This window comes from Melopsittacus undulatus, chromosome 1 (genome assembly GCF_012275295.1).
Source record: "Melopsittacus undulatus isolate bMelUnd1 chromosome 1, bMelUnd1.mat.Z, whole genome shotgun sequence".
Taxonomy (NCBI): Eukaryota; Metazoa; Chordata; class Aves; order Psittaciformes; family Psittaculidae; genus Melopsittacus; species Melopsittacus undulatus.
In genome coordinates, this window is record NC_047527.1 from 114,057,081 (window position 1) to 114,070,580 (window position 13,500).

General features: G+C 36.2%; 1 protein-coding gene across 1 annotated transcript in view; it reads left to right on the forward strand.

Annotated features, from left to right (window-relative positions):
• The window catches only part of ODAD2 (outer dynein arm docking complex subunit 2), an 81,762-nt gene extending 69,814 nt beyond the window's left edge, over window positions 1-11,948 (forward strand). The window contains exon 19 of the mRNA XM_013130019.2: window positions 11,835-11,948. Coding sequence (XP_012985473.2) covers window positions 11,835-11,948 — 114 coding nt within the window. The remainder of the gene's footprint in view (window positions 1-11,834) is intronic.
• The last annotated feature ends 1,552 nt before the right edge of the window (window positions 11,949-13,500 follow it).

Sequence of the window (13,500 nt, forward strand, 5' to 3'; positions counted from 1 at the left end):
ATATGCTGCTCCTTTTAATGGAAAAGATTGCTACTGGCTAAGTCTGCCAGCTTCAGTAGGTGTGCCAAAAAGCCAAGGAATCTGGCAGAGCCCATAGATAGCAGTTCCATCTTTCATCTATATTTCTTTTCTGTATTTATCTTGCTTTAGAAAATGCAGAGAATGTCTTTTCCTTCCGACTTGGCACTATTTCCAAACCACAGAAACACGCAACTGTTTAGCTCCCTGCACCAGTCTTCTCCATGTGTTATGTGAAATGTTTCTTTCTAATTTGGCAATAATAAGAAAGCAGAATGTTAAAATATTATTATCTTTATGGAATAGTATTTTAGCTATATTGTCAGATATTAAAATTAGTTTTCTTAATTGAGAGATATTTGGCTTAATGCACAAGGGCAGAATGCCAGGTAATTATTTTTGGCATGCAGCTGATCAAAAATAGGTTCCATCTATGGAAGCAGCTATTCAAAGCAGCTGAACATGAGAAATATCAAGAACAATATACATATATATATACACATACACATGCATATGTATACAGATGTGTAAATAGAGGCTGAATTGTCACTCAGAAGTCCTTAATGTACTGAATTATGCATTCATTGTTGCCATCGATAAAAACTTTTTCCCCCTTCTTCCTGTAGAGTTAATCACCAGTTCAAATTGGCTTCAAGCCCTAGTCATTGTAATCTCTTTTATGTCGCCATTTCAAAGGGCACTCTGAGGTGTCTTTTAAGTAATATGGCCTTTCAAGTAATATGGCACATCTTATTGCTGTCACTTTCAAGGTAAAGATGCTAAGGAAAAGTCCATTTGCAATGTGTACATTATAGGATGGGTTCTAGTATTAATGTTCCTGGTCAATGTTCTGTACTTTGGCATAAAGTCTAAAGACCTGACAAGACTGCCAGGCGGCATGAGGCTGATGAGTATTCTGTCCTGAATTTGCTTTTTTTGTCTCTGCACATTATATCTGCGCAATCTGCATAAATCCAACAGCTATTAGACTAGATTAGCTCCATTGCAGAATTCCAAAGAGAGGCATTTGCCGGATTTGAGAGGCATTGTAGGCTAACAGAGTGTGTATGTATCTGAAGAAGGTGTGTCATACTTTTGTACTGGATTTCCTGGACATTCATTGTACAGAGAATATTTTATTAGTCTTTTGCTTCTCAAAGTATTTTTTCTTTTCATCATTTGCATAGTCTGCTCATGTGCAATAATCCTATTGCTATTTGGAAGTGTGGAATTGACCATGCTTGGTTTTCAAAGGAGCATTCAGGAGTACTTTTCACCAAAATCTCTTAAACTGCTATGCTGTAAGTAGGTGAAGTTCAAAGAAGGATAAATAATTGATTTAAAATGAGAAATCATAGTGTAGGAATTAAGATCAAGTTCTGCAGCTAATTTGCCATTAAGTATTCCATAAATGATAATATGAAGGGTGGTGAATGGTGAGGTTGCAAACTTTGCTGATGATAAAGCTCTTCATGGTAGTGGGGAAGATAGCCAATTTCAAACTGCAATTCATTATGCTGACCCATGGAGGTCAAATCTCCTGTGCAAGTACATCATAACTCAATGCAAAGGTTTTACCTTTTATGAAAAAAGTTGATTTACTACACTGGGCAGTACCGCACACTACATGTCCAGCAGATGCAAGGGGACTGCCAGTAACTATCCGTTAGAACTGAAAAGATGTCTATGTATCTGGGAGAGGCAATAAAGTCTTCACAAATAATTTGGATAGAAAAATGTAACACAGCTAGGGACACCCTGAATCCCTGACTTTGATCTTGGGTTTGCTACTGATCAATCTTCCTACTCTTTTTATCGTAGTCCAGAAATTCTCATAAAAGTTGCAGTTGAATGCAGGAGTTACTTACCTTTATATTTGTGTTGACTTCCTGGGAAGCTGGGGGGAAAACTGCTACTCTCTTTAATACTTTAGCATCACAAATATGTATAAGGGACCTGTATTTTGAGAAAACACTCTGACAAATGCCAATATTCTGCACAAAGGAAAGGGTGTTAAGTTCTTTAATTGCATCATGACTCAAGCACGTGGTGCACTGTTTTCCTGAAAAAGTAGCCTCTTTGACTTGGGAACTGATGAAAAAGAGCGTACATTCCCTGTGTAGGAGTAATGCTTTATCTTACACCAGCTTCCACATATTGTTATAATTAGGTGGTAGTGCTATAATTAGGTGGTGCACTCACCCAAGAATGTCCATTGTTGTGAAATAATATTTTGAGTAGCTAGTTAACCAACCTTTCCAACTATTTCATCCTACCTGAGATACAAATTAACCTCCATGTTATTCATGTTTATTATTTAATATTCTATGTTTTGAGTATTAATCATGGGTTTTTTTACCTTTTGCAGTGGTAGCATTCAGCTAGAAGGCCCACATGATATTTCTGTTTCTATATTAAAGCAGAGCTGTATGGGTTTAGGAAATTGATTTTCACATCTTCCCCCACACGCTTTAACCAGTTTCAGAGCTTTTATACATGTGCTACAACCTCCACTTGCCCAAGCACAGCTATAACCTTGTTTTCATAAAGCTAAAAAAGCACCGCAAACTCCTCTACAGAGAACTCCATGCAAATCGCAAATTCTTTGGATGAATATGACCTGAATGGAGTACTAGTTCAAGCCACCCCTCATGTTTTAATCACCAAAACACAAACCATTTCTCTGTCACAGTAAGTGTACATGGTAATGTTTTTCCACAACACAGAATTTACAAAAGCACATACATTTCCATTACTAGTAAATATACTTTATGGCCCTTGTATCAGACTTTATTCATAAAGAAATGCTCAAATGACTCAGATATTTAGGTTGATTATAGGAAGTTGACTCATCAGTATAGAATAATTTCTTATGTTTTTCTCTATTAAGAAAAAAACAAGCAGTTTGACAGTCTTGAAAAGTAACTTCCACTCCATGTCCATTGTTGCTTTCCCTTCTTTCTGATATCACATATTTAATTCTCTGATATCATACACTTAAATCTAAGCAAATAACAAATATGAATTAATGTGTGGGTTATGCACAGATCTTTGTCCGTGAACAGCCCCCGCTTATTTCTTGCCTCATCACATTCAGATATTCATATTTGTATGAGTAAAGCTGAGCTGTGTTCATACCGTCTATACGTTTATTTGTACTACATCCTAATTGAACATTTTCTAGTACATTTACTAGTCTAAAAACAGACTATAAGGTGAACAATACCACTCACTCATCTTTCAGTTTATGTAAATATATTCACTGTTTCCACCCACAAATCTAAATCCATGAAATTATAGATCAGTCTTCTTTCATGCCACAAAAAACACCAAACCAACAACCAGCTTTAAAATACCCTGACTCCTTATTTGAAATAAATGCTAGTGTATAGATCTACAATGAGAATATCTTGCTTCTATCTTACACTTTGATATGTAATGTTTACTAGCAAAAGCACCCCACTGGTTTTGCTTATAAATGATCATATGTAGGCAGAAAGACAGACATTTAGACCATTGGACCTGAAGCTGTATTAACTTTAAAGATCAAAATCAGCCCTTGGAATTGAATACAGAAGAGAATTTGAAGTCTGTTCACACATACCAGTAGATCTAACATACATACTCGTAACTTACCACTACAGTCAGATTTTGTACCCGCTTCTAGGGGTAAGATGCAACTTGCGATAAACATTGCAAAATTTGTCACTATTCCAGGAACCATTGTGTCTCTTTGCTGCAGTTCAGTGTTCTCTTCAAAGACAGACTACTTATAGTGAATTTCAGGAATATCAGACAAACCAGAAAAAAAAACATACTGTTTTTATGGTATTGATGAGATATCAAGCAGAACCCTTCAGTATGAGAATGGACAGCTTAAACCTCCTTGTTTTCCTCTGACTTGCTGCTGATAGTTTGTTTGCAACTGCCCCTTCTTAATTTTTATAAAATCTTCATATGACTGTAAGAGATAGACAAAAATTATAGTATTCATATTGATAGTAACGTTAACAAATTTTGAAAAACAAAACAGAATTAGCAATTCTTTCTCGATTTCTTACAGTACCTCTCAGTAAAAAAATGAAAGGCAAGGTGAAAGCCATGCCTCTGTAAAATGGAAATAAAGCAAAGTGTGAAAAAGGAAATAGAAATACAAAGAAAGATGGAACAGGCTAGCATCAATATAAGGAAGGGAAGGATAGTTCCCAACATGCTATTGGGTCAAAACAAATTGTGAAAGGAAAGGAACATACATGACACATTTACTGCTTTGAATGTCCACTATGCAGTAAGTAAGCATGCTCCTGTTTTAATCCTAATAAAATTAATTTATAGTGAATTGAAAACATCTTTTCAAAAATGCCATTCCATTGACATTACAAAAAGAAGTTCTTTATTCTCTCTATCCCACCAAAACCCTTTTATATGTTAATCTTATTCTGAAAACTACAATGAAATAAAAATAAAATAGAGAAAGTGGTTCAAATAAAAATATGCTGTAATACCCTGGTCTTCATCACTTCTGGATTATCAGATCTGCCTATTGCTCTTTGTGGGATGAATTTCATATCCCATAAGACTTTTTGAACATTGGAATGTTCATGATGGTTGGATTCTTTCTTAATATCACACTGAACATCTTACAGCTGAATGTAGATTTGAACTTTAAGGACTCCAATTGGTTACATATAACTGTACCTTTTAAAGATTAGAAATACTTTTGATTATGAGTTTCATTTAGCTACATTATCTTTGTATGGTATTTTATATTTAGTTAGGTTTACATCTGAAAATGTTATCAATATCTTCTAAAGTCCTATAAGTAATGCATTGAGATGGGGTAACCTTTAAACTTAGTGTATTTTAAGGTGGCCTGCAAATTTACATTTTTTATACTATTTTATATTTAACCATTTAAAATTCTGTTAATTTTCTCCTTGTCATTCAGAGTTCTTTGCCCATTTATTATGGCTTTGCATAGGAGGGGAATATTTTAAACTTCAAATCTATCATGGCATAAAATTAGTTTAGGTTCACCAAAGCTGCATATTCTAAAGAAATAGTAAACATCTCACCAAAAGGTACCACTAATCATATGTTCAGAATCTTTCACTGAATCTATGAAGCCCTACTCTTCTTTCTCTCTTGTTTCCCAGCATTTTGTGGGATTCAGCTTACCAACAGCTGTTTCACCACTGAGAGCAAGTCACCTGTCCTGTGATAGGTGAGATGGTTTAATATCTGGAAGTGTGCCACAAACTGCAGACAAGTTCCTTCTCATCCTAATGTGTCCTGCACCTGTTTGCAGGAAGAGCACATGTTTGCCTGCTCCTATGATCTTCCACTGGTCTTATGAGGGGGAAGTGAAGGATCAGAGACAGCTCCTGGCTAGCCTGCTCATCACCACTATAATCAGGTGTACCTTAGCATAAGCTGCATCCTTTGTACCTCCTCATGCCCCAAGCTGTGCTTGAGTGGCTCCAAAAGTTGTTATCCTTTTTTCCGTGGCTGCCAGAGTGGAGATGTGTTTCATGGGAGAGAGGAGAAGAAAGACAGAAATATGAGAAGAAAGGAGAAGAAAGACAGAAATAAGAAAAGAAAGGAAAAGAAGCCAGGTTCAATCTTCCTGGGATCGCCCTCACCCCAAACAGCAAGATTCAGTTCCCACCTCTTTACAATCAAAGCTAGTGAACTGGGCTACACCAGGGGTTTCTCTGACTTAATTCTCAGAGAGGAGAGACCTTATACAAGAGGGAATCAGCACAGTGAGTGAGTGGCCACTTACACAGTGAGGGGCCCTGCCTCTCTTTTGTCTTTACTGGATTTTCTTAGTACTGGATTTCGTATGTCTGATAGGTCAGAGTGTTCCCTGACATACAGGACTTTATATCTAAAATCTTTGTGCCACCTGAGAAAATTCACAGAAAATGCCCAGAACTTAGATGAGCATCTTCTTAGGAGGCTGTTGTGTGGTACATGTTGCCTTACCCTTTCAGCTGAAAGAGGAAATCAGGAAACTGGCCTGAATTTTACTTGAGAAACAGTGACTTAGCTTACCCTTCATTATGCTTTCCTTGTGGAGTGTGTTTTATTCTTTATAATTTAATTTTATGAGAATAGGAATATGTGTAACATAACACTCAAACTAGGTGCTTTAATATTTTCCAGTATGCAATATGGTGTTGAAAGTTAGAAAACGCTGGCTGGATCTAGACTGATACTTTCTTGGATAAGCTTCTACCATATGCTTTTATTTAAAGTATTTTTTTTTCTTATAGGTTAGATTTATAAAAAGCATGTGAAAAATTTCTTTTTTGGAAAAGAAGTGTTGCACAATTAGAAAATCACAGTGTTAGAAAGTGAGCATGCTTCAGGAAATGTTGCATGCAAAAGAAATCAGATACTAAAGCTTACTTTAAAAAAAAAATGGCAAGTCCTACCACCAACTGGAAATGCTATGTCAATCTACAAGATGTTGTATTGAAGTAAATGCCTTCATTTCCAGGAATTTTAAGCTCTATGTGAACTCTGACTAGCTTCCCAGTATGGATATGAGTCTTGTCAAAGGAGTTTGTCCGTATTTCCTTCTGATTAGAAAAAATCAAATAAAATTTGTTTTATAGGACACAAGACCTAAGGAAGCCATAAATAAAGGTATTAAATATTTTTATAGTTATTATTTATTCATTATTTGCTTTCATGTTCACAAGACTCCAGAGTATTGAATAGGCTGATGTTTTATCTGTTTTGTATGAGCAAGGGAATCCCTTTCCAGCAGGATTGTTTAACACTTTCCACTGTTTTGGAAAACTTGTTGAAGACACATCAAATGACTAACCTTTTATTTAAAGATTAATATGGGCAAAACTCTGTTCTTTCTGAAAACATCGCTTCCTATGTTTCCTGCTTCCCGCCTCTGAGTCTGGAAGCTGCAATGACTCTGTCTAAAGGAAAGTGGGTACTTACAAATTACTGTAACCAGTACATGAAGTATTTCTACCACCTGAGATTTTGTCAGAGTGTTTGTTGGTTGACTACATTTTTTCTGCTTTCAAATCCTCTTGCACTACTTCTTTTGTAGAAGTGAAAAATTCTAGAAAAACATCTTGGTAGAAAAGAAAATTATTAGCCCATTTTTACTACTCTTCTTACTCATCCAGGGATCCACACCATTTTGAAATGACAGTTTTACAAGTTCTTATATTGATGTTTGTGTTATCTTGTTTGAAATAACATTTTCAATTGGTTATTTTGTGATGGTAAGGATGCTATGTGGAAGGAAGCTGTTCTTCCAGACAGTGGGAGATGACATCATTCATGATACATGACTATGCAAGAAAATATTACTGCTTATCTCCTTACCTTTTACTGCTGTCCTGAGGAACAAAAGACTTTCTGATTTTGTTACACCTTTGGCATGCCAGACAGTGTAAAACCCAACAATAAGAGTTTGCAAATAGTCTCTTCAGAGCAGCAATTCCTACTGCCAGTCTGGGGCATTACAGACTGGTCGGCATCTGGGTAAATTAGGGAGGTGAGTCCCCTTGGAACACATTTCTGGGCACAGGAAGGACATGATTTGAAACAGTAACTGGGTGCCCTCCATGTGTCTAAGTCTCTGGATGAGAGGAGGGCAGTGGATGTCATCTACCTTGGTTTTATTGAGGTTTTCAAAACTGTTTCCCACAGCATACTTTGACCCAAGTTACAATGTGATATAGTCTAGATGTATGAACAATCAAATGGATTAAAACTGTTCGGATGATCCAGCTGAGAATGAAGTAGTTAATGGATTGTATTCTACCTGGGCGCTGGTGACAAGGAAAGTTGCTGAAGGGCTCTTGGAAGTCAAGGAGGCTGAAGGGCAAGGAGGTCAGTCATTAAAAAGATAGAGCTAAGCTTTTCATAGTGATGCATGGGAAGAGGATGAGAGACAATAGGCATAAACTGAAATAATAGTAATTGCGTGCAGAGAAAACCTTTTTCTCTATGAGGACGGTCAAACACTGCAATAGGTTGCCCAAAGACGTTGTGCCATCTCTATCCTTGGAGGTTTTCAAGGTGAGGCTGAATAAAACTCTGAGCATCCTGGTCTAGCCTCATAGCTGATTCTGCTTTGAGCATGACATTGGACTAGGGACCTCCTGAGACCTCTTCCCTTCTGAATTATTCTATGATTGTGCAACCCTAATATAGTATCACAGTTCTGTGCTATTTTAAAGCTGGGATAGTAATAGCAAAATCTTAATTGATCTGAATATTTAAATGATTTGGCTGTGCATTGCTCTTGCTTTTGGAACCAGAAATGCTACATATGCTCTGTACGTTCTCCAAACAGCTTGTATTTGTGCTTATTTGCTGGTATGACGTGCTAACTGTGCAAAAAATTTTGGACTCTTGCCTTAGAATATAGATACCTGCCAACAGAAAATGAAGGCTACATAGTGCTGTAAATGCTTTCTCTGTCTATGGAAAATGCCTTCTATGTGCCAGAAAGAAGCATTTGTACCACATGCTTTTTACTGCTTCTCACATCTGTTAACATTTACATGTGTCAGAAAACAATACCTGAACAGTAAAAGGAAGGGATACATGGAGTTCAAGGACATTGCATCAAGAAAAAGGACATGTTATATTGTACTGGCACATTGGAATAAAAAAGAAAGATTTCTTGGACTTGTCAAATATTTCTAATATGTAGGTATAGGCTGTGTATACTATCTATGAATACATTTCCATACCTGAATTGTACGACCCAAATTGCCAGTAACTTGAACTGAACCCATGAAAGGGTCAAGGAGTGGGAGTCAGAAAGTGAAAGAATTGTGTCTTTCTTGTTATATACAGAAAGAATAAAATTTTATTTCATTTAAGGGAGGATTTATATAGAAATCTTCAAAGTTAAGTTCCTAAATATGGAATTACCTACTTCTCAATAATCTTCTCTTCAGCTGTCTTTTTGTTAGCACAAAAGGAGTAGGTTAACTGACAAATGTTGCTGTATATCCTCAGTCCTCAGAGGCAGCTACTGTATTGAACTGTGTTTCCAAGAATATTTCTTTGAAGTCATACTGTGCATATTGTGCAAATCCTGAGACACAGTGTAGTAGAGGATTTTGCATGACGTGGCAGTTCTTACAGATGTTACCTCTGGCAAGTGATTTAGAAGAAAAACAAATTAGAGAGCAACTGATCCTTGATCTCCTGAACTCAGGAGGAGAACAATCAGTATTTGATACCTTTCTAAAAATTGCTGTTTGCATTGGTTGCATCAGTGCCTCTGTGTCTTTAAGCATCTCTTTGGTTATTTTGAGCCAGTGTCTTGTATGCTCTTTTTTGATATTTAACCCTGATTTTCCAAAATATAGCTGCAACAAAAAGCACAGACACTCCCCTAGAAGCATTGTCGTTGCTTAATGTTGAGCTCTGTACAGAAAGTGACAAAAAAAATACCCATTTTCCTAAGTCTTCTGAGCCTAGAAAGAAGTGGTGGCTGAAAGAAGAAAATAATAACTTTAAATTAAGTCCTACCTAACATGTAGTTGTTATTAAGTCGTATATATATATAAGGTCTATCTTTGGGTTTTGCTGTATTTCTGATAGATAATATATCTTCAAACCATTATTTTTGTTATGAACTTCCACTCTTACGTGTTGATAACAGGTCCTATGCTGAAATTATTCTGACAGTTTGACTTTCACACTCAGTACACTGAAAAAGCCTTGCTTTAGGTCTGCAAAGATGCAGTGAATAATCATATAAGACATATAGTTTCTTTGCCCCCAAATTTAAAACCTATGGCTTTACTAAAACCACTGTATGAACAGTATGTGCATACATATTTTATGCTTTGGGTCAGGGATGTGAAGTATCTCTACCAGTTTTATTCTGTAAGTTATACAAGAAAGCTGTGAAGCACCCAAAGAAGCACTTTAAGCTGATGAGAAATCAGCTGGTGGGAAATAGCAAGGAATAAAGTTCATCATCCAGCAGTATTTCTTAAGAGCAGCTTTATCACTTGACAGAGACGTGCTCCTTGGTCTTACTTCCAGTTGAAGTCAGTTGAAGCCTTGCTTCCACTAACTTCTCTGGTTGCTGACCCTGGCCCAGCTTTTGCACGCAAATAAAGAACATAAAGCTTTCTCATGTAATTTCTTCCCATGTTGTTTTAACTCTGACATATCCTTTCAGGAGTGTTCATGCTTTCAGAGTTCTCATCTAGATACTTGTACATAGACACAAAATCATGGAATCGTAGAATTGTAGAACAGTTCAGGTTGTAAGGGACCTATAAATGTCATCTAGTCCAACCCTCTTGCAGTGAGCAGGGACACCTTCAACTATATCAGGTTGCTGAGAATCACATACCGGATTACAGTAATCGAAATGATAGGATGAAGAATTGCTAGAAAAATTTATACTTGATGCTTAATTTACATAATACTCCTCTGACATATTTCAGGCCTACCACAAGCAATCTTAAAAGTTACATGTAGGGGTCAGAGGGTGAAAGGTGACTGGTAAGATGCTTGTTTTGTACATTTGGCTAACACAAATACTTCCTCAAGTATAAAATGCTTTGATCTCTCTGAGCAAATGCCATATGTGTGCAGCTGTGGCCCCTGCCTCGCGATTGCTAGAAGGTTAGAAAAAGGTAGCATATGAATTTGGTGTCTGCATTCAATTTATGCTTTTATATTTAGCAGTTCATAATTTTGTGTAATATTTTAGCTGTATGAAAAATATGCACCAGGGCTGAGTGATAACAGATTTCTCTGTGGTTTGACTCAACATTGTTTGGGTATACACAGAATCTGAAGTATTGCAGACTGAAAATATAGGTTTTAATTAGAGCTGTCTGAGCTTCTAAATACCTGAACACACATTAAGCTTGGCAGATTTTCAGAGATCCAAGGGTTGCATGGAGCTGATTTAAGCTAAGCAAGAGTCTTCTCTTTTCCAACACATATTGCATTTGCAGTTGCATCACTGACTTACAACACACTGAACAAGTGAGATCCAAAAACATTATTAATGGTTTTCTGATATGTAAAAATGTTTTACCATCAGGGTCTGTCTTATGTCATACTTGTGTTGAGCAGTACCTTACTCCAAGGGAATTTCCTCTGAAAAAAATTGAATTACTTCCAGAGTAAAGGACTAGACCACATGACTGAAAAGCTGAATCAGCTCCAAAAGTTTGGAACCTTTCTTGAGCTTTTGCTTTTCACTTTTATGTGCAAATGTGAAGGACTGATATACCCAGATCTGTATCCTTCCAAGCACTTTAATGTGAGTGGTTTGCTGTCACAATAAAGAAACCTACTGCAGTCAATGTGACACGAGGGTCCCTTCGCATGGATCCAGTTTCATGATCAAGGCCAAAAAGAAAAAAAAGCATGGCTTTATTTATTAAAACTCTTGAGCGTGTACAAATATACTTGTATTCCTTGAAGGGAAATCCATGGTTTCAAATAAAGCAAATGCAATTTCTACTTACAAGAAAAAAGCCAAGTCACAACCAATTGCATGATGCAATAAACAGAAAAGCGGACATGAAAATATCAGTTGACAGGTTAAATAGGATAAAATATAAAGCATTGTGCACTATATGTACATTGATACATATATGTTTACAGAAGTGTACATATTTAAGCATACATACATATATAATAGTGATGTTAATATGAATTTTAATATTTTATTATGTGTGTGGGTAAATTCATGCCATTGTCCTAGATATGATTTTAATATTATTTAGATAATAGCACACCTATTCGTTTTTCTTACGCTGTGTCTCTTGTATTTTGGCTAGCTCCTACTGCCTATGATAGGCTCTACAGATGAAACTCTGCAGGAGGCAGCAGCTGGTTGCATAGCAAACATTCGCAGATTGGCTCTAGCAACAGAAAAAGCAAAGTATGGATGATGCTGTAGCAACTTTTACCAACACACTCATTTTGCAATATGGCTACAATTAAATAGATGATTACTTCTTCCAGTATCTGTATTTCACAGCAAAGCTCATTTATATGAGGATAATTCAATAATGAGAATAAATTTGTGGAAAATTATGTTTGTTCTCACATTGCTTTGTTTGTCACACCTAGCTTTTATAAAATACACCCAGTTTTGCGTAGTTGATAGTATTACATCTTTCAAAAGACTATTGGTTAAGATACAGCAAAGACTTTTCTACAATTAATACTCTTGTATTTGAAATTCATTGTAGATATAAATGGTTTTGTGTATCTCTGACATTACAATAAATTTTCCTTCACTGTGTGTGTGGTTATGCAGTGATTTATGAATGCCTTCAACAATTCCCTTCATGCTAAACTTGTCCAATCATCCTGTCATTATGTTTTTGCCTGTTTGATCACTTGCAATTCACAGGAGAGGACAAAATGCAGATACATCAATCTCACATCTGGTGAGATTGTTATAAAAGGACTGCAAACAGCTGTAGCAGTAGACATCACTCCAAATTTCCTGCTTCTACCAACATCAAACAAAATGGTGCTTAATTTTATAAGTAGCTGGTGAAATGTGTTTTAATTAACATGCGTTTAACTCAAATTAAAATCTACCAGCTGTAAATAAAATGTAGGGTATTACATTTCCACATTACCTTATTGTGGTTTTTTTCATTTTTAAATGGAGGACAACATTGTATTGATGCAGTTACTTTATTTTTTTTTTTGCATAAAATTATGTTCAGAATTAGAGTTGCTTTCAAAAAAACACATGAATAACTACTGATATTACCGATTACAGACCCACTGTATGACCATGGTCAACAACTAATATTAAGGCATTTACTTGAGAGCAGTAACATCTCCTTCCAACCCAAACCATGCTCTGATTCTATGATTTAAAATTTCCTTTAGGAAGACTCATGCAATTCTGAAAAAGGAGGATTGCAATGAGCCCTTAGGGAAGGTGTAGAGAGTATATGAAAGGAAATCAGATACGGACAGGTACTGACTGTGGAGATCAAAATATTAATCCAAGTAGTAATTTTTAATCAATGTAAATACCAACATAATTGTGGAGTTGTCACAAGTTCCACCAGCAGCCAGTGACCAAGCAAATGCTATTTGAGGTATTCTTCAACTCTGCCCCACAGGGCTGGTATGTTATTTTGAATAAATATATCCATATTTATTATACTGACGTCACAGCTGTAGTAGTATCATATGCTTCATCACTGTACCCAAAAATACTTCTAAAATAAATGCTAATTGCCAAATTCATTTGGAAGAGGAGAGGCTTGATTTTGTTTTTTTCTTTTCTGTTGGAAAGCTGTAGATAGATACAGTTTATCACATGAATAATGTGTAAAATGTGGCTTATTTTTCGTACTGTTGCGGGGAGAAAAACTCCCTGACAATAATTGTTGTCCTTAACATAACCTCTCAAGACACTCTTGACCGTTAAGTTTGGATTTCAACTGGAATAAGTTCTAAAGTAAACTTAAT